The sequence below is a fragment of the Mustela nivalis genome (assembly GCF_964662115.1).
Source record: "Mustela nivalis genome assembly, chromosome: 6".
Classification (NCBI taxonomy): domain Eukaryota; kingdom Metazoa; phylum Chordata; class Mammalia; order Carnivora; family Mustelidae; genus Mustela; species Mustela nivalis.
The window spans coordinates 44,834,200-44,856,126 of NC_139025.1; the positions used below are offsets into that span (position 1 = coordinate 44,834,200).

At 46.6% G+C, this 21,927-nt stretch overlaps 2 protein-coding genes across 3 annotated transcripts in view; one reads left to right on the top strand and one right to left on the bottom strand.

Annotated features, from left to right (window-relative positions):
- The window catches only part of SAMD4A (sterile alpha motif domain containing 4A), a gene marked incomplete at its 5' end in the record, with an annotated part of 206,401 nt that extends 193,063 nt beyond the window's left edge, over window positions 1–13,338 (bottom strand). For both annotated transcript variants that reach the window (XM_082735073.1, XM_082735072.1), the window contains one exon: window positions 13,143–13,338. In XM_082735073.1, coding sequence (XP_082591199.1) covers window positions 13,143–13,338 — 196 coding nt within the window. The remainder of the gene's footprint in view (window positions 1–13,142) is intronic.
- On the top strand, window positions 13,337–14,893 carry LOC309866945 (uncharacterized protein; the record flags this gene model as incomplete). Its single annotated transcript, XM_082735116.1, has 2 exons — window positions 13,337–13,482; window positions 13,669–14,893. The coding sequence occupies 2 exons, from the start codon at window positions 13,337–13,339 to the stop codon at window positions 13,961–13,963; spliced, it is 441 nt and encodes a 146-aa protein (XP_082591242.1). The 3' UTR covers window positions 13,964–14,893.
- Between the last annotated feature and the right edge of the window lie 7,034 nt (window positions 14,894–21,927).

A 21,927-nucleotide genomic window follows, 5' to 3' on the forward strand; every position in this document is an offset into this window, starting at 1 on the left:
ACCACCTCACCATGCAAAGGAGCCGCTTCACCAACCAGTGAATGACATCCCTCCCGTAGGCATGGGGACAGTCATGAACAACAGCCTGCTCTCTGCTGGGATTTAGAGTGACTCCAGCATGGCCGAGTCAGATTCTCCGTAAACAAGAGGACATCATGGAACTGTGATGATGCTGAAATAAAGCCCAAACTTTCTACACTGTTACTCTCTGGTGTTTCAAAATATGAATGCCAGTCATCTTCCAATAAAAATGAATCTGTGCTTTACTGTGAGTAAAGAAAACGGAATGGGTTGTGGACCTGAATTCGAGGAGATCAACCCGATGAACAGCCTTTGACACTCAAGTAAATAGAGCATCCAATAATCCTTGAATGGGGTGACTGCAGCAGCCACAGAAAGTGGCACGATACCAAGTTCTAGGTCATAGATGGTCAGAAGGTGATGGTGGGTAACAGCAGAACTTCCTCACCAGCAGGTACCCCCAGCTGACCTGAGTCTTCCCCAATCTTCAACAGAGGGGCTGGCATAGTTAAAGTCTCTCCCACCTCCTGAATTCTATGCTGTTCGAAAATAAAATAAGGGGGATTCACTCTTACTCCAACTGTAACATGTGTTTTCTTAAACTAATCTTCAGAAATTTTCCACCATTTACAAACAATGGGAGAGCTTGTTTTAATTTACAGCCCTCAAGTTGGTGCTTTGCCCAATTCCAGATCCTAAGGAGATCCTGACCCAGCTCATCAATTGCTAGCTTGTCAACGTCAAGGATGCCATGAGCTATTAGATAACACATTCCTCATTCTTTCCTCTCTGCAGCCTGCCGAGCCTGTTTCCTTCCCCAAGTCCTGCCCGTTCATGCACAGGCGGCAGAAGCCTCCGTTCCACGAGTCTTTCTTACAGGAAGGGAAATGTCTGAATCGATGCTTTTTGCTAATTAAGAAAAAAAAAAAATGCCAGTGGAAAGAAGAAGCCAAACTGTATCAAGCTACAAAGCATTAAAATGGACAAGCCACAAAGAATTCTTCCCAGATTAGATTTCTAAAATATTAGAGGGAAACCTATTAAAATTATCATTAAATATCCTTACGTACTTTTCATTTAACTGCCAACATATTTATTTACCTAAGAACTGGAAGAGCCCTGCAGCGTTCAGGTGGTGGTGAGGATTCAACCCGGGCCTTCGGAACAGAAACACCTCAGGGACCTTAGTACCTTTCCAACGGCTCTCAACCTAAGCTCCTTCATCCAGAAAATGGAGATAAGATCTGCTTTGTGGATTTACATAATTTTGAAGCCAGTTAATAAGCACTCACTACGTGCTAAACTCTGGGTCATAAGCACATTATCTAATTATTGAAATATAGTGCATTTAATTTTTACAACCATCAGTTCTGCTCCTTTGTATCATTCATCTGTTAAATAACTGGAGATGGCATCTGGGTATATGTGTAGCTATCTGCACAGTGCCCAACACATTGAAAGTGCTTCTTTAAAAAAACAAGGGTGGTTCAGTAGGTTGGTTAAGCATCTGCCTTCGGCTTGGGTCATGATCTCAGAGCCCTGGGATCAAGCCCTGCGTCAGGCTCCCTGCTCAGCAAGGAGTCTGCTTCTCCCACTGCCCCTCCTCCCATTCATTCTCACAATCTCTCTCTCAAATAAATAGTCTTTTAAAAAATTTCTATAGTGGCACCTGGATGGCTCAGTGGGTTAAAGCCTCTGCCTTTGGCTCGGGTCATGCTCTTGGGGTCTTGGGATCGAGACTCGCATCGGGCTCTCTGCTCAGCGGGGAGCCTGCTTCCCTTTCACTCTCTGCCTGCCTCTCTGCCTACTTGTAATCTCTCCCTCTCTGTCAAATAAATCAATAAATAAAATCTTAAAAAGAAAAATTTTATAAAAAGAAAGAAAATGTAGCTATTACCCTATATATGGTCACTTGTAGAACCCCATGGAGAAAACAAAAAAGATTTAGAGATAGAGATTACAATTATGAGTTAACTCTGCTAATAAGTGACTGACACTCGCAGGGCTTTATCACTGCTCTGGTGGGACCCAAAAGAAACAAGATCCAATTCAGCTCATCACACCTCTTAAACAGGATGGCCAGATTCATCATAGTGATCTAGCCTCACCTCACTGCCTACTTCAAAAAAGAAAAGAAAATCACCCTACATATTTTTTTTTTTTAATTAAGTTTGGGAACCAAAGCGTTAATGTTTATAAGGTTTTGGGTTTTTTTTTTTTTAAAGATTTTATTTATTTATTTAACAGAGATCACAAGTAGGCAGATTGGCAGGCAGAGAGAGAGGGGGAAAGCAGGCTCCCCGTCAAGCAGAGAGCCCGATGCGGGGCTCGATCCAGGACCTTGGGATCATGACCTGAGCCTAAGGCAGAGGCTCAACCCACTGAACCACCCAGGTGCCCCACCCTACATATTTCTTAAACAAAAGCCACAAATCAGGGACACCAACAGGCCAAGAAGTACAGAAGGAATCCACTGGAAGCAATCTGAAGAAGGCCCTTACGACCACTCATACAGTCTCTCTCTCTTTCTCCTCTGCTCCCAACAGCTTTGTTATTCGTATCTTTATTCCTGATTTGCCTAAGCCATAGAATCTTAAGGTTAGAAGGGACTCTGGAGGTCATCAAGGAGGTCATAGTTTCTTTTTTTAAAGAAACCCATGGAGTGGGGGGTGCGCCTGGGTGGCTCAGTCATTAAGCCTCTGCATTCAGTTCAGGTCATGATCCCAGGGTCCTGGGATAGAGCTCCACATCAGGCTCTCTGCTCAGTGGGCAGCCTGCTTCCTCCTCTCTGCCTGTCTCTCTGCCTCCTTGTGATCTCTGTCAAATAAATAAATAAAATCTTAAAAACAACAACAACAACAAAAAACCATGGGGTCCCTACAGTGGAGAAGCACGTGGGATTGTCTGGAAGTGAGACTGCTTGTTTCCTCCCTGACCAAGGGAATAATGGGAGTTCCTACCTCATTTCATAGGGTTGTTGGGATGCGTGCCCGGGATAATGGATGCAAAGAATTCAGGATCGTGCCTGGCGCACAGCATGTACTCCATAACAAGGAGCGGGTCTCATGCAGAAGCATTACTTGGTGTCTGGCGCTGTCCTGAATGCTCACCCACCGCCAGTGAAAAGCCAGCCTCCACCTCCTACAGCAACTAAAGCCACTGTCCGGGAGCTCTAACCATCAGAAAATTTTACTTTGAGCTAAACTTCAGCTTCCATATATTATCCTCTACAAGGATACTGAATTAAAGCCCTCAGCTCCAAGCCAGACTTCCAAGGGACCAATGACAGTTGTCATGTTCTCTGCCCACCTTCTTCTCCAGCCTAAATGCTCCCCTGGTTCTTCAAGTGTCCCCCATCCTTTTTCCTCTGGCTACAACCTCAGCTGTCCGTCTCCCTCAGCATGTGCACCAGAACTGCTCTCCGGACTCAAGGCACAGTCTGGCCGGCAGAGAAGACCTGTTTCTAAAGACAATATTATTATACACTATATTAAACATACAATGTATTAGTAAAGGTTCAGTGGCTTTGGGGCAACCGCATCGTGCCGTTATTCATTCTGAACTCGAAGTCTACTGAAAGCGAGAAGTCCTTTTCCTGCACACTACTGTGGGGTCGTCCCTCTTCGGGCTGGGGTCTGGGGGATACGAATGTAAGGGCTCTGCCTACAGGGATTTCAGAGTGATCCTGTTACATTCAAGTATTTTGGCTCATGAATCAGTCACCAGGTGCCTGGTTGTCCCTCTAGGTTCATCCATGGATTTGATAACTACACCTGGGCTTACGCTGTAGTCCTTGTCATAGCCACCAGCCTTGGGCGGGTGTGACCTGACAGCGCCACGCCTCAGTTGTACCACTTCTCTCCAGCTTTCTGCCTTCTGGCTTCTCTGTCACCCCAGAGTGGGACCCTGGGAAAGACTCAGCACTCACGATGTGCAAACTGGGTAATGCAAAGACTTGGTACCCCAGGGCAGCCCTTGACCAAGGGGAGAAGGGAGCCATGGACCAGTGCCACCTTGTCTCTCCCTTCTGAGGCACGGGCAGCAGCAGTGAAGCTGGATGATATAATCCTGTGTTGGCTTTCCCTCCTTCTATTTCTCTCCAGAGTGCCCTCTCCTGTCTCTGGGATCAGTGCCCTAAATAAGCTACCTGAACAACAGCCCCTGCCTAGGGCTCTGCTTTCTTGGGGACCCCAGGCTAAGTCACATGTCAACACAAATAATGATGGCAGACAGAACACGTGAGCTCTGAGGAATGGCACCAAACTCCTCCCTTAAGGCTGACAGCGCCCGAGCCAGGTCTGCCTGTCAGTTCCTGATGCCACACTGAGGCCACATAACTAGACTCTGACCCAGCCTCCACATCTCCATTTGATTCAGCAGGAAACAAGGGAATTTGTCAAAGGCTGTGCTAAAATTCAGATAGGGGCTGGCTACCAATTCCTGTGATCTGCCCAGAATACAGAAGTCTCCCGTAGGCTATCTCCCTTCCTTTCCCCATCTCCCATCAAAAAGGAAATGACATTAGTTCTCCACAACCCATTCTTTCCCTTCTTATGAAAGCCAGGCCACTTCCTACTTCCTCATCCAAACACTCGCAAATCAAATTTCAATTACTCTTCTGGTATCTGACACAAGATTAGTGTTAACTTCATAGGTCCCTGCACAGAACCTACTTTCTCCTGCTCTTTTACAAACTGAGACAAGGTTATTTCTCAAGGTTCTCATGATTGCCTTATTCCTTGACCACTCTTCAGAAATTCACAAGTGGTTCCACATTGCCATTTTAGTCACACACATTTCCATCACGTATTTCGTGCACATATGCACACTGACAGAAAAGTATACAATGAAAAGTCAATGTTCTATATGCATTTATGCTGCACACACAAACACTTGAATTCTACTGACAGACCAGGGTGAGCTGCCTCAGAAATTCCGATGATTGTGCTGTATGGGAGTGTGCTGGGGAAGTAGGAAGAGATCTCTCCCATCCGGTCTCTGGAATTAACATTCCTGCTCTTTCCAGCTCAACTTTACAGCCCACAGCATCAGCAAAAAACGAATCTCTCCTGGAGCCTCATTTTCCATGGGACACTGATCATTAGAATGCCTAAATTCCAGCAGGGGTACCTCGAAAAAGCTCAGGGAAATGCTACCGCAGTCTATGATCTTTCCACTCAAAGAGTGGTCCACAGACCTGCAGCAGCATCACCTGGGACTTTACTGGAAATACAGACCTTGGGGCGCCTGGGTGGCTCAGTGGGTTAAGCCTCTGCCTTCGGCTCAGGTCAAGACCTCAGGGTCCTGGGATCAAGCCCCACATGGGACTCTCTGCTCAGCCTCCTCCTCTCTCTGCCTGCCTGGGTGCCTACTTGTGATCTCCCTCTCTCTGTCAAATAAATAAATAAAAATTTAAAACAAACTAAAGAAAGAAATACAAACCTCCTCAATGAGAGTCTTCAGTCTAACAAGATCCCCAAATGATTTATGAGCACATTATATTTTGAGAACTAGTCTAAGCCACTTATGCCTTTTCCTACACATGTTCAAAATGTTTCTGCTGAACACGAGTTCTAATCAAGATAACATCTAAAAATACTCTGCTGGGAGGAGCCAAGAGAACTATGACTAAGTCTCATAATTTTATGGCTAATATTAGGAATAAAAATATTAGGGGAACAGATATTTCATTTAAATGTTAGAGATCACATGGGTGCCTGGGTGGCTCAGTGGGTTAAGCCTCTGCCTTCAACTCAGGTCATAATCTCAGGGTCCTGGGATCAAGCCCCACATGGGGCTCTCCACTCAGCGGGGAGCCTGCTTCCCTCTCTCTCTCTGCCTACTTGTGATCTCTCTCTGTCAAATAAATAAATAAAATCTTTTTAAAAATAAATAAATGCTAGAGATCACAAAAAAAATTTTAAAAAAAAATTAAATGTTAGAGATCACAGAAGTGTTTGGATTACTCCTGCTATGCAGGAATTCATTCCTGATAAACAACAGACATCACGCTCCCCTATCTCTAACGTAATCATATTCATCCTTCAAAGGCCCAGGAAGTCTTCCCCTTTCATGGCTCACACACAGAATCCCCCTATATGTGTGGTTTCCTTTATAAAACTTGCATTACGGATACTACAAAGGCAAGAAGTACGAGAGTCTTAAAGCACTTCGTTTCAAATGACACGTTCAGGTTTATTCCTTCTGCTCATTTCTTCTTGGACTACCCAGCCCACCCTGTTCTCTTCCTTCCATTCAGCTCCATATTCGTTCTCTCATGGAAACCCCAGCATGTAGTAACTGTTTATGGTCTAACCATTACAGATATTGATGTTTGCTTTATCTTCACAACTCAAATGTAAGTACCTTGAGAAGAATCATTATACCTGGGGCGCCTGGGTGGCTCAGTGGGTTAAAGCGTCTGCCTTTGGCTCAGGTCATGATCCCAGGGCCCTGGGATAGAGCCCCACACCCGGCTCTCTGCGCAGCAAGGAGCCTGCTTCCTCCTCTCTCTCTGCCTGCCTCTCTGCCTACTTGTGAACTCTGTCTTTCAAATAAATAAATAAAATCTTTAAAAAAAAAAAAAAGGAATCATTACACGTAGTTCATGTTTTGACGTGGACCTCGTTCTCTGCTCTGATATTTGGGGAATGAATAGGTCATAAGGAACTTGGTACCACAGTTTCTTTTTTTTTTTTTAAAGATTTTATTTATTTTTATTTATTTTATTTCACAGAGAGAGAGATCACAAGTAGGCAGAGAGGCAGGCAGAGACAGAGGGGGAAGCAGGCTCCCTGCTGAGCAGAGCCCGATGCAGGGCTCGATCCCAGGACACTGAGATCATGACCTGAGCCGAAGACAGCGGCTTAATTCACTGAGCCACCCAGGCGCCCCGGTACACAGTTTCTTATCCATTAGTCCTTGCCAGGTACCAGTTGATGGTATCATTTACTGTGTAAAAGAAACCACCAAATTATTTGCTTGATTTTTTCTTTCCCCTAGTAAATCAAGCAAGGAAAACTCTATTACAATGTTGCTATGTGGAGTGGGAACAAATTCCTACAAGTAGCTTATGAGTCCCCAAAGTGATGTGCTCCTGCATAAAAGGAGGCGATTTCGTCCCAAACCCCATGCTGGCCTTTGGGTACAGGCCTCAGAGCAAGGCCCTGGCATTGGACTCACTCACCAAGAGGGAAAGCTCACCTCTCATTCTGAAAGTTCTGCTTTCTTTGGGAGATCCCTGCCTCAGGCAGCTTACACAGAAGCAAAAAAATAGCTCAGAGGAGACATCTGATTCGGCATCTTAATCTATGTGAACTGGTAAAAGTCAGGAAGGCCTTAGAAAGAATGATTGGGAGGAAGGGAAAAGAAGGAACCGGCTAAAACCTCAAGGCAACAGTTCTCTTTTAAAAAGAAAACAAAAACAAAAACAAAAAACCACACCTTTCCTGGCAGATGAGTTCCACAGAGCACTTCACTCAGAGATGCAGACCTCTGAATTTCTCCTCAGATCACAGAAGAGAAGTATTTTGCCTTCTCTGGTGTTGTCACGGCTCTCTTTAGAATCACACCTGTGCAGGATATACTGGGAAGTTTCCGGCTACTTCTCAAGCCCCTGTGACCCTCATTTCACCCCGCTTTGTTTATTGAAATGTAAACACACCGATGGTACTGCTGTTAAGTTTGTCCACCTCTCACTCGCTTTCACAGGACCTGCTTATGACACATATGCCGTTGCCTGAAGCCCTTGAGCACGGAAGCTGAACGGCCAAATCCAAGTGCTTCACAACAGAGAGCATAAACGTGCGTGACCGGCCACCTGTCGTGCTAGACCGACCCATAGAAAATGACACCTTCGGTGGAAAGTGCTTCAGATATAAAGTCCTTACACATTTTGTTCAACAAAACGACTTCTGCTTTTCACATTCACCAACTGGAAGGGAAATAAAAGCATCACCAAGTTATGTAGGAACAGTGGGCCAGGGTCAATTTTTTTTTAGGACCCAACATGATAAAGAATAGAAGAAAGCTGACATGCAGAAGGTGGAGGGAGGTAGACTTGTATCTTTTCGGGGGCCTAGTCATCTTCACTCTCTTCTTGATCATCTTTTCGAGAAAAAGAGTTCCTCTCATCTCCAATTCATATTCCACATTCCACATCCACTGGAGGCAATCCCACATAAGTGAGAGGCAAACTGAAGCCATGCAGCATAGAAGAGGTCCTCAGTGGATTATTAACAAGTAACTTCTGGACAATAACAAGGTTTTATGAGCTCCATTTTACAGATGGGAAAACTGAGCCTCAGAAAGTAACTGACTAGCCCACTCTTATTTCAAAATCCATACTCTAAGAATCCCTTACAACAGATGCCCTCCCATGGATATAATAAATGCCCACCTGGACAGTTTCTTCTTTTCATCTCCACATCCATCCTTTCTTCTCCCCCACAGATCAATGCTGAGAGCAACAAAGCTGTCCAGAGCTGACGATGCCACCAGGTGACCAAAATGGAAATGGAAATGAACCACACTTGACCTCACTTCTCCCTTTGTGCCTCTCAGAGGATCATGCAAATACTAGGGACGGCCCCAAAGTGTACAAATACACACACACCCCTTCCATCTTCTATCTCCTTTCCTAAAATCCTTCTTGGGCTTTCTAACATCTCTTCAGGATTGAATCCAAACATCCTAGGCTGGCAAATCCCACACTCCCGCAGCTTCTGTTTTAACTTTCGCCTCCTCATGGTCAACATTCTGCTCTCCTCCAGCCACCCTGAACTCACTATTTCCTGCACAAGCCCCTTCACTGCATAACATAGGGGCAGGAAAGTAGCATTTTTATCAAAGCTATCCCTTCTGCTTGAAAAATGCTTTCACGCCTACTCTTTACAATTCTTTGGACACACTGAACCAACTCCTAGTCACCCTTCAAAATTCAACTCAAACATATCTCCTTTCCAGTAAAATGTTCTCAGACTCCCCTAGACAATTAATTAGCTGCTAGGTTCACAATGCTCCCAGAAGCCCTTCCTCCACCTTCTTTAGTCCCATAATTGTGCTTCAGCACAATGATATTGTATTAGTCATTTATTTGACACTGGGCATCTATGGACCAGGCTCTGAAATATAGCAAGGCACCTGTGCCCCACACTGCATAACACAGGGGCAGGAAAGTAGTAGGCAGTCAGAAAATGAATGTTGAATGAATAAGGGAAAGGAAGAACTACACACAAGGTCTCCTCCAGGATCATCAGGAAAATCTCCATCCTCTGCTTTCCTTTGACTCCATCTGTGATCTAAAAACAAGCACCCTGGGGTATGGCATACCCACACTGTGGAAACCAAACACCATAAAAATCACAGAGTCAACATCTTCATCCTCAAATGAAAGTAAATGGGCACACAGGTCCTTGTACAATTTCCACAGCTGGTTTTGTCTCAAGCACTGCCATTTCAGATCATCTTTTCTGTTGTATTAATTATAAGTAAAGCAACAATCGTTTTGCCATTTATTTACCACAAACATATGCAAATGCCCCAGAGTATGCACTGTTTTGGAAGTCTTCATGGATTCACTTGTGACCCTCCATTTGTAAAACTGTTTCCACCGCAAAACATATTTCAAGTCCAAATGACAAAAGTCATGAATAAACAATGCCATGCAACCTATTTTTCTTTAGGAAACTGCAAATAAAGCCAGTGGGTTCCATTTTTGCCATTTTAATGCATCAAAGGAATTGTTAGCCCCAGAAACACTCACCTACAAACTGAGGCTGGCCGGAAGTCTCATGGTTAATCTGGGTTGGTGGTCAAAGTGCACTAAAATCTACGATTTCAGGGTTCTGGAATTCAGCCTCTACTTAGGAAGGTGACCATTAGCAATACCCATTGGTAAATCTAGAAGGGAAACACACACACACACACACACAAGCCCACAGGGATGGATTCAACCATTTTTTTGGATCTCACATGACCATGAACTCAAGGCAAAGGATAAACCAGTGAACCCCTAAATTCTCAATAAGTGCTAAATTTAAGAGACTAAAAAGTTAGTATCAAAATACATCCCACAGATCTCAAACAAGCCATGCTTAACGTGAAAATCTCTCTCTATTTAAAGTCAGTCCTGGAGAAAACAGAGCCAAGTTCATACTATGACTATTTAAATTTTTTATTATACTGAGATCATGCCTTAGATAGGAATTTAGTTCCCATCCAGCAAGGTTTAAAATCTCTCAACACCAAAAGAAATATATGCTTTTTAATTGATGATCACAAAGTACAGTAAGTGATACATGATGATTTTGGTATAGGAAACCCCAGCCAGCCAATGAATGAGTCATTCCACACAACCTAGTTTTCTGAATGGGTAAGAGCTTTACACACCAAAACCGCCTTGGAGGTTAATTATCTTGAGTGTCAATATTTTCAAAGTTTATGGCATATTTCCTTCTCTTCTCAAAGACTGTACTTGAAAGCATACCATTTGGTAGTTCACGCTCATTCATGCTAAATAGTAATTACTGATTTACATTATTACAGAGTAATACCTGCAAGATCAATTGAGCGTTTCTATCCTCACATATCCAAACCTTAGGGCTTCTGCTCCCAATTCTTGTGTCGAAAGTAAGAATGCTTCTATCACTTTCCCGGTGGCCAACCTGTCTAGGGTCACCTTGCACTGCTGGTGACAGCAGCCCCTCATCCCATTCTAAAGGTGCTACCCCTAAGAGACTATGGATTAATTTTTCCCATTAAAAAAATTGTTAGGACTGTTGTCTAAAACAAGAGTAAGTATGTCCTGAGAAAGGGTTTGAAATATTCTCCCATAATTTCTGCCCTCTATTCTGATTGCTGGGTGGACACTTTTGCCCCTTTCCTGGCTCTTGGCTAGGTTCCAGGTACGTGAGAGAGTCATACTCCAGACATGGATGGATAATGACAAAGCTTGATGTTCTTTATGATCCTCCTAGAGAAGTAAATCGACTCAACACACACCCTTACTAATGAATTTCTGTCCTGGCCATACAACAAAGCGAGTGTGAAGTTTTCCAAGGAAGCAAAATCAGGTGGAATGATTAATTCAGAAACTGGAAAAGGGTCCCTGTCTTACATAATGGCTCTATTGGTATCCCTATGGCATTTGGCAACAGGAACAGGTAGGCTTACACAAGTTAAGTGTAGTGAGATAAAATTTGGGGTGGGGGGGAATTACCAAGTGACTTTTAAAAACTCAGAGAAATTCATTTTTCTCTTGGTTTATTCAATGGCAAGGTTTTTAAAACGAGCAACTTCTTTTTGCACCACACGTTGAATGCTTTCACTTACTGAACTGCTGCTACATGGGGGAAAAGTCTCCTTTAACTCGAAGGGTAAAAATGTTGCTCTAACATTTGAGTCACCTAAAGATTCATTACCATTCTTTGAAATAGTCCCTACAAGTGGTGAAGTCAAGCATTGGACATCAATGGCTATACTGAAATCCCCTGCATTCTCTAACACCTGAAAGTTTACATAACCTTGTTTGTCAAACCTGAGAAAACAAAATTGAGCTGCTGAACCAGGCCACCCTGTCATATCAAGGACAGAAGTCAAGAGAGTAGATCATCCCTTTTCCTCGTTATGCTTCCACACCCTTATGAAGGAGGCTGGTCCTTCAGCTATTTATAAATGTGGAACTGAACAGAAAGGCCCCCCCCTGAACTGCCACCCCTGTAAGGGGGTAGGCTGTCTGGGCTCTGGCTAAATCCCAGTGGGGCCTGTGTGATCTCTCTCATGTGGCCTTCCACACCTGGCAGCACAGGGACCTCTGGGTCCAGTCCTGTCTGGTTAAGAAAAGGGCTGTGAGGATTTCCCGGCTCACTTCCAGCCTATGATCCTATATATGGAAACATCCCATCCAAGGGTTTTCAGCCTCATGAGCACCACACCAGGGAGGAGGAGTGAGGAGGAGGCCAGCTCTCCTCTTGCTGCCCAGACAGCACACTCACTCACTCTGGTGTCTCCCAGGCCCTGCTGCCCTGGACTGGACCTTGTCATCCAAAGGCAGCCCAGACCTCTGCTGAGTCTTGCAGACTGGTGGCTTTAACATGGAACAGCTGGAAGAAGACCCTGCATTCTTTCCTCTGCGTAAACACTGGGGGCTCTGTTCACCCTCCTGCTGCAGCATGAAGGAAAGAATTTCCCCTATCCAAAATTATACGACCAACAGACCTTTCCCCCATCCCCCATCCTTACCCCCACTTCCCCACCCCAAGATATAATTTCAGTCTGTCACCACCCATACTAGCAAATAGAAAACTGCAGCACGTTCCCAGTATATTCACTTTCTATACTAGTTGAGATGTCTGTAAATACTAGCCAAGTATGAAACAATTGTTATATTCAGTAAAGTTTTCCGACAAAGAGCATGACAGACCCTGATTCACGCCTTCTCTCCGCGGAGACCCTTTCCATAAGATCCTTTCTACAAGATCCATATCAACACGATAAGGTCGTGATTGGTCAGTATAACCCCATAGAATACAACCTGCAAATATCATTTTAATAGTCTGTAGCGTCACCTGCGTCTGAGTCGGAAGACAGAGCTCTAAAACTGGAATATCCATGGGGGGAAACGCATGATAAAATTGAATTTCCATGTATTCCTCATACAGCCTAATCAAAGCTCGGCTTTCTGAAGGGCAGTCCGGCTTCTTCATGTGTTGCTGAAATCCAGAGAGCCACGTTGCCCAGAAGGAGAAGAAGAAGAAGGGGGGGGGGGGAAGCCCAGAAAATCCAGACTCTACGTGACCTGACTTACTTATTTCCCAGGAAACTGCATGAGAGAAAAATCAATCATTCATGCTACCGTGGCTACCACACGGAATGGGCTGAAGGAGTTGACAGTGGGCAAAAAACCAAAGCGGCCAGCGGAGGTAAGTGGGCGGCAGGGACGGGGTGGGGGCGGGGAGGTGGTGGTGAGATGCCAAGGGCCCCGGCTCGCGCCCTCCGCGTACCCGCTGGGAGGCGGGCGGGGGCGGGGCCCTGGCCGGAGGCTGGGAAGCAGGAGGGGGTGGGGGAAGGAGGAAGGTGGTGTGGGGGGGTAACAGGCGGGACAGCCGTGGCCGCGCACTTACCGGGGCTGTTGGCCTCCCCTTCGAGGACGTGCAGCTCGGCGCAGTCGGCCAGCGAGTGCTCCAGGCAGAGCTGAAGGAAGCGGGCCTGGGTCTGGCTCACGCGCTTAAGCAGCGACAGCAGCGCAACAGTCTGCTCGCACTCGTTCCAGCCCTTAAACCAGCCCGCCAGCACCCCGACCTGGTCGCGAAACATCATGGTTAGGGGGCGGCCCTCGGTCTACGAAGCCCCCTCGGCGCCCCAGCCCGCCCCGCCCGCCCCAAAGTTTGGCGGAGCCGCAGCCCCGCGGCCGCCGGAGACGCGTTCCCGTTCCAAGGTGGCTCTGGTGCCCGGACGCTGCAGGTACGGCCTCGGCTCCTGCCTCTGTCGTCTGGTTTCGGTTACGTTCCGGTGGTTCTGGCTGATTTCCCCAGAGATGATGACAGACAGTGGCACGGAAATGTTTCTTTTTTAAAAAATAACGATTAAAAAAATTCCCCACAAGGCACACAAACTGAAAGAATGCTCTCTTTCCCCCCCTTCTCGCAGCTTCGGGATGGTGATTTCCGGCGTCCCGGGGTCTCTTCCCCGCTGGGCGGCAGCTCGGACCCTTCACACCCGCATTCCCGAGCGGCGATCACCACTGGAAGGAGAGAAAGGCTGCAGTGAGACCTCGGCCAGGGAGAGAGCGCGCCCGGGAAACGAGTGCATCAGAAGGGGCGGGGGGGCGCCCCGCGGGGGGCTGGTCCCCCCCAATTCTGGCAGTCCCCCTCCGAACCCGGATGCGCGAGAGGAGCTATTCCCGTTCTGGGAATGGCCAGAAGGCTCCTTCCCAGGTGCGTGAGGAGACCCCACGGCTTCCTGTTGCTGCCGCCGCCAACCGCTGGTGCTCCCCACACACCCCACCCGGGGTGGCCTCGAGGGCTGAGCCTGCAAACGCCAGCACCAGCAACAGATCCTCGCGCGGAAAACTTGCAATGCGGCTGCGAAGGGGCGCGGGGGTGGGGGTGGGGGCTAATGCAAAACAGAGGCGGAGGGAGCAGCAGCCCGAGTTCCTTCCTCCTCCTCCTTCTCTACCTCCTCCTCCTCCTCCTCCTCCTCTTCCTCCTCCTCCTCTACCTCCTCCTCCTTCTCTACCTCCTCCTCCTCCTCTTTCTTCTCTACCTCCTCCTTTACCACCTCCTCCTCCTCTTCTCCTCCTCCTCCACCTCCCGGAGAAGCAGCCGAGCGGCTGCAGCTCCATCTACAGCAACAGCCAGCATCTCCACCGCCAGGCGCCCCTCTGGATTTAGGCCGTGAGCAGCCGCGGCAGCAGCTCGAGACAAAAATAAACTCCCCACCCAAAGCTCGGAGCCCAGCGGGCGGAGGCGCAGCCGGAGCCCCGGCTCCCCCGCGCCGCGCCGCGCCGCTCCAGCCCATCCGGGAGGTCTCCAAGGGCCTGCTTTGCCCAGAGCGATCAGATGTGTGCGTGCGTGTGCGTTTGTGTGTATGAGCCTGTGCGCTTTAGGCATTCTGCCCTGACTGCCACCGCCTACGGGCGGGTCCCGCCGGCCCAGCGCCTCGCCCGCGCTTCCCAGGCCGGAGACTGCACGGCCCCGGGCGCGCACCAAGCGCGGAGACCGCCTGAGTCCGAAACACTGTTTCCCCCGGCGGGCTGGGCGGCTCCGCGGAGACTGCGGCTCCACGCCGCCCGCACACGCCCCCCAACGACCGCAAAGAAGAAAGTTCAGCTTCGGGGGGCTCCCCCACTCTTATCCCTGTCCGGGTGGCCGCCAGCGGCTCAGCCCTCGAGGGGCCAGCATCCCTCTTCCCGCCTCCCAGAAGTTCTCGAGCAGAGGGGGAGGTCTCTCGGGAAGGAGACCCAGTGGCCGGCAGATCCCTTCCCGGGGTCGGAAGGGTGGGGGCGCTCACCTCGGCGCGGCTCATCCCGGCGGCTCTGGGCCGGGTCGGGGGCCGCGGCGGCTCTCAGAGAGGTTGCGGGCGCCCGGAGCGCGGGCCGCGGGCCATGCCGTCGGGGCGGGCGGCGCTGAGAGAGTGCGGCGCTGCGGGTCCGGGCAGCCGCCGCCGCCGCTGCTGCTGCCTCCAGTGTCGGCTCGCGGAGGACTGAGCCGCCGGAGCCGGAGCTCCCCACATGCTACTGATTAACATACACCATTACATCATGGGCTTGGCAGGGAGCGCCCGAGAGGGGGGAGAGGAACCCGGGCGGCGGCGGCGGCACGCGGGGGGGAGTCGGGGGGAGGATCCCCGGACCCGGCCGGCGACGGGGGTGGGGGGGGGGGCGGATTCCTAAGTGGGGACCAGAAAAGGGGAGGGGAGCAGAGAGGGAGGAGCCGGATGGCGCAGAGGGGTCGGGTTGGAAGAACCGCCCGGCGGAGGGAAGAAGTTTGGGGAAGGGGAGGGGTCCGAGTGAATTCCTCCCCTGGCCGCCAGCGAGTCCTGGAGAGGTCAGGGCCCTAGAGCCGCGGGCGTGCTGGCCATAGAGGACCCGAAGGGCACTTGAGAGGGGGCGGTGCTGCCACCGGCTGCTCGTCCTTGGGAATGTGGTTCGCCGACTCGGGTGACCCCTAGGTCCCACTGGGGCCCGGAGGTAGCAGATCGGTTTGGCCGGCGGGCGGTGGAGAGATGGGGTCATTGCCGCTGGGCGGGGGTGGTTGGTAGTGAAGGGGGCGTGGGCGGGTTCCGAGGGTCGCGGAGCAAAGCGAAGGAAACCGAGGGGGCGGTACGCAGGGCTGGACGTGCGTGGGTGTCGGGCTCCTTGTGTCCCTGGTCCCAGCGGCGCGAGAAGTGCCCGGCCTGATCACCCCTCACCGGGCTCTGGCCTTGGCTGCCCTTTGCTCTAGTCCGCGGCCTCGCGGGAGACCCGACGCCCCTCTCGGGCCTCGCTCTCCCAGGGGAAGCCGCCGGCCTTCTGGGGCCAGCTTGGGAGCTGTGCCTGGCGCGCGGGCTGTGGCCGCGGACCCGGAGTGGGGAAGAGCGCCGCCCTGGGCGGCAAGAAGGAGAGCGAGGCCACCTGTCAGCGCGCCTGAGTCGCGTGGCTGGGCAGTTTACCTGGACCTGGACAGTGCGCCAGGCCGACGCCGGGCTTGGGTCAGAGGTCCAAGCGTGCGGGAGAGAATAGGGGGGCGCGGCGCGGGTCAGAGAGGCACCGGGTGGGCTGCACGAGTGCTGCCGGATTGTCTGGAAAGTAGAGGATGGCTTAAAAAAAAAACCCTAAATCCTAAAAATCGCTGTACCTTCTATTTTCAGGTGAATATTCATGGGGGGGGGGGGGGGACTTGATGGCCTAATCCAGTTCTCTCCGTGTTTTCGATGAAACACTGAGCCCTTGAACATTTTCTCCCATGACTTGAAGCTTTGTTTATAAAAGAATACTTCTGAGAAATCGGTGAAAGGCGCGCTTCAGTCTCAGCCTTCCCTACTCTGGCTAACACAATATTTTTGTAGATAAAGTATTCGAGATATTATCCCACTAGTTCACACATTTCCGTTTTTCAATTCCAGCATATGCCACTGGAATTTCAGTCCTGCTTTCTTTCTTAAAACCTAGTTTCTGCACCGTTTACTTCGTGTCAGACTTGGGACAACCCGTATCTGTTGGAAGTATTCAGAGATCTTGTGGAACTACAAAAGTTTAGGTGTTACCATTAAAATAGGGTATGCGAATAATTTTTCAAGCTCATTATTAACTAACCAGGAAAGACATCTGCATAATTTAATGAATCTTTTCCCTAAAATCGAGAATTCTAAAGTCGGTGTTTTATTTTTGTTTTGTTTTGTTATTAGGCAGAAAATCTTGTCGGCATTTGCTCAGAGACATTGCCATCTATTAGCTAGTTCTTAGTAATAACTTGGGTCAGGAAATGGGGAGGAGGATTAGAGCCATCTACCCTGGTGTACATATACCTTGCTATCAGTGGCAGCAGAAGTTCAAGTTGGGCATCTGAGGCTTTTGAAATCAACAAGGGTGATTTTTTTTTTTTTTTTGAAGTGAAAGAAAAAGAAAATAAAAACGTGATAGAAACTTCAGTTTCACTAACTTATTTATTGTCACCTGCAGGTTTCTGAAGGAATAGTAAAATTAAAAAACAAAAACAAAACCAACAAACCTTGAGGCTAATGTTTATGAATTCTACTGAATTCTACTACTTTCTACTGAAGAAAGAAAACACTGCCACCTACTGGAAAAATGTACCTTACACCAAGCTTTAACCTAAAAAAAGATCTTGATTTAGCTAATTTTTTAGCTATTTTTGAGAAATACAAAGATAAGCATAACTGAGTTGCTAGTCCCCCTTGTTTGGTGGATTCACAATCCTTGTGATTTCCCTTGCCTTTTGTCCTTTTTCTCTGATGAGAAAGGGAGTATAGATAAAACCCAGTGATGCAGCTTCATTATTCTTAGTGAAGTCAAGACTGAAGGAAGGAAAGTAATACTAACAGTTAGTTTTTGTATTAAATGTGGAATTTTCTCATATGAACCTTTATCCAGCCTTTATGGATAATGATGCAGTGGCTTGGGACGCCTGGGTAGCTCAGTCAAGTGTCTGGCTTTGACTTGGGTCATGATTCTAGGGTCCAGGGATGGAGCCCTATGTTGGGCTTCTTGCTCAGCGGGGAGCTTGGTTCTTTCTCTGCCTGCCATTCCCCTGCTTGTGCTCTCTCACTCTCTCTTTCTCTGACAAATAAATAAAATCTTGGAAAAAAAGTGGCTAATAAGTACTAAAAATCTACACCACTTAGAAAAGGAATGAAAATATGGGTTAAGAGAGATTATTAATATGTCTGTGTTCACTATTTTTCTATTTATTCATACCTATTGTTCACCTACTTTGTTCCAGGCACTGCATTAGGCAGTGAGTAAACAGCACAAGTACTAAGTCTATAATGATGTTCCAACCAAGAGAGTCTCTGTAAATTAACATTCTTTGAACACTTTTTTGCTTTTCTCCTTCCTAGAATCTGGAAAGGGAAGAAATTGGTGTTTTCTCAGTGAATAATAATACTTTTGATCAAATAATTCATGTTCAAATATTTCAAAGATAAATCAATTACTGCTTAAGAAAATGTCTAGGTATTGGGATGTCCGGGCAACTCTGTTGGTTTTGCATCTGCCTTCAGCTCAGGACATGATCCTAGGGTCCTTCCTCTCCCTCTGCAGCTCCCCCTGCTTGTGCTCGCCCTCTCTTTCTCTATCAAATAAAAAACAAAATCTTTGGGAAAAAAGATGTCTAGGTATTATTTGTATCAATAAGGTATCTCCAGAAGCCCATGTTTATAGATTCTAAATTCACATTTCTTCTAGTAGTAATAAGATAAAATAAGAAAAAGAAGTGCATTAGGTATAGAGACATTAGAACAAGTCATCTTTAACTATTTGCTGTATGAATTAGTAAAACTATTAAAATCTCCACATAAAGGCAAAAGACAATGAAGAGTTATTCAGTCATTTAATAGATGTGTATTGAGTATTTATTCTGTGTCAGGTCCTCAAGACACAATATTGAAGATAGATGGTGTTTTCTATCTAACATAAAAGACTATATATGTGTGTGTGCATATATATGTATATATATGTATATATATAATATTTGTATTTAATATATAAATATAGTATACTTAATTTATAAGGAAAATGTAATAACAAATAAATAGTAATAAATAATAAAATAAATAAGAACTTAAAATGCTGAAATAAATAAAATTTCCTATATCATAAATATATTAAAATATATTTTATTGCATTTATGCATAGAAAAAGGTGTTAAAAAGATTTCCACCAAAATTGTACCCACTCATCATTTTCCCTGGATGGTAGAATTACTGAGAATTATTACCTTGTTTCTCTATATTTTCTAATTTTTCTACCGTATGTACTAAAATAGCAACAAAACGAAACACTGCATAAGCTCAGGACCACTGACCAAACTTAAATTCAGCAAGTATCTTAAAAAAACACACACACACTGTAAGGGCGCCTGGATGGCTCAGTGGGTTAAAGCCTCTGTCTTGGGCTCACATCATGACCTCAGGGTCCTGGGATCAAGGCAGCGTGGAGCTCTCTGCTCAGCAGGGAGCCTGCTTCCCTTCCTCTCTCTCCCTGCCTCTCTGCCTCTCTGCCTACTTGTGAGCTCTGTCTGTCAAATAAATAAATAAAATCTTTAAGAAAAAAAAAAAAAAAAAAAACGCCCTATAAAAATTGGGTCTTCAACTCCCAGTAATTGTTTAAGGGTCTGTTTGCTTCCTCCTGGGATCCTGTTCCAGCCTCATTACTAAATCTCTGGGCTTCAACTCTAGTCTTTCCAGGTCCGGTTCAGACACTTCCTGTGGTTTCTGAATCAACATTGAATACGTTCCAGGCTCTTTGGCCTGAAATACAAAGACTCCAGCATTTGGCCACTATCTGCTGCTCTGGACTTGACTCCCGAATTTCATTCACTGATTCATTCAACAAGAAGTGTTTATTGAGTATAAATCGCTGTGCTGGGCAAATAGAGGATACAAAGGTAGGAGGAAGGCACGCTGTCTTCAGCCTCTGTGAAGGACACAAATGACGTGCACGCACACACTTCACAACAAGGTATGATGTGCAGTAGGTATAGGCGAAGGCCTCACACAGTGTTGAATGAGACCGTGGAGGCAGAAATTTTTCCAGAAAATTCAGAAAGGCACCGCCCAGCTGGTGCTTTTTGACTTGGTGCTCATTGGATGAGTAGTTTGAACAGAGATGGGTACAATTTTAAACGCTGACAGCATCTGGTGGGAGGAAGGATGTATGAGGCCTTGTACTAGTAAAGTGTCTTGAGAACTCCATGTTTCTATACTTTTAGTCCACACTTCTTCTAGCAGCGATAAGATTAAACAAGGAGAAGAAATGCAGACCTTTCCAGACTGTTAGTGGCATTGTACTTGTGGAAAGCGATCCAACAGTAACTACTTAATGAGGCATATCCCTTAACCCAACAATCTCATTCTTAAGAATCTATCCTACTGAAGTTAAAGGATTATTACTACAAGGAATACAAAAATATACAAGAATATTAATACAAGAATGTGAATTTTAGCATCGTTTATGAAACAAAACACTAGACTGCTTATCTGTAGAGGAATGTGAGGATAAATTATCAAAACTCCGTACTATAAATCTTTCACAGCTATTTTTTAAAATGAGTTATAGTTGGAAAAAGTCTGTTGGGGCGCCTGGGTGGCTCAGTGGGTTAAGCCTCTGCCTTCAGCTCAGGTCATGATCTCAGAGTTCTGGGACTGAGTCCCGCATCAGGCCCTCTGCTCGCTTCCTGCTCTCTCTCTGCTTGCCTCTCTGTCTACTTGTGATTTCTCTCTTTGTCAAATAAATAAATGAGGGACTCCTGGGTGGCTCAGTGGGTTAAAGCCTCTGCCTTTGGCTCAGGTCATGATCCCAGGGTCCTGGGATCGAGCCCCACATCGGGCTCTCTGCCTGCTTCCTCCTCTCTCTCTGCCTGCCTCTCTGCCTACTTGTGATCTCTGTCTGTCAAATAAATAAATTAATCTTTAAAATAAATAAATGAATGAAATCTTAAAAAAAAAAGAAAGAGGATGGATTGATGGATAAATAGAGGGATACATAGGTAAAGTAACATGTGATAAATATGAGAAAATGTTAATTGTAGAATCTAGAGTGTATAGGTGTTTAACATTCAATTCTTCTAACTTTTTTGTATGTTCATGTTTATAACAAATTGTTGGGAATCAAAATGATAATTCAAATTTCATGTATTGGCCTAGACATAAGCTTTATAAAAGTGTGGAATAATGTCTATGTTATGATCCTGTTCTTGTGGTTAAGAATCCCTCCTCTAGAACAAGAGTCTTGGGTCTTGGAACACAGCCCAACACTTCCTAGCCATTTGACCTTTTACTAGTCACTTCCCACACTGTGCTTAGTTTCACTGGTGACCTGGTAACAGATCTACCTCATTATTGTTATGAGTAAATCAGTTAATACATTTAAGCTTCTCTAAGACAGTGCAGGCATATAGCAAGTGTTCAATAATATTATTAAATATGATTGAGAAGGGAAATGAGAAGTGAAAGAGGTTATGTGGGATGGGAGAAAGCGAACAAATCTTTGTCTCTATAAATATGGGTTGCCTGGGTGGCTCAGTGGGTTAAAGCCTCTGCCTTTGGCTCAGGTCATGATCTCAGGGTCCTGGGGTCGAGCCCTGCATCGGGCTCTCTGCTCAGCGGGGAGCCTGCTCCCCACCCCACACCCCCCACTGCCTACTTGTGATCTCTGTCTGTCAAATAAATAAATAAACTCTTTAAGGAAAAAAAATGCTATAAATACAATATACACATATTTGTATGGGAATGTTTGTTTGTTTGTACCTTTGATAGAACCCCATGAGGGAACAATCAGGCAAATCCAGAAAGAGGAACATTCTCCAAGACAACTGGTCTGGAAAAAGTGGTGGAAGGACTGTTCTAGATTAAAAGAGACATAAGGCACATAACAATCATATGCAATGTATTATCCTTGATTACCTCCAGGTTTGAAGAAAAGAGCTATAGAGTCTATTAAATTTGGGGGACAAGTGGGAAAATTTTGAGCATAGGCTTAGAATTGGTTGATGATAAGGTAATTGTTATTAGTTTTGTTAGATGTGACTATGATGTGGTTATAAAAAAGATATTTTTTTGTTCTGTTTTAAGGATATTCATGCTGAGGTGTTTGGGTGAGGAGGTCAAGGGGTCAAGATGTCCGCAGCTTACTTTGAATTCATTCAGCAAGGAGGGGTGTCCAGGTGACTCAGTGGGTTAAGGATCTCA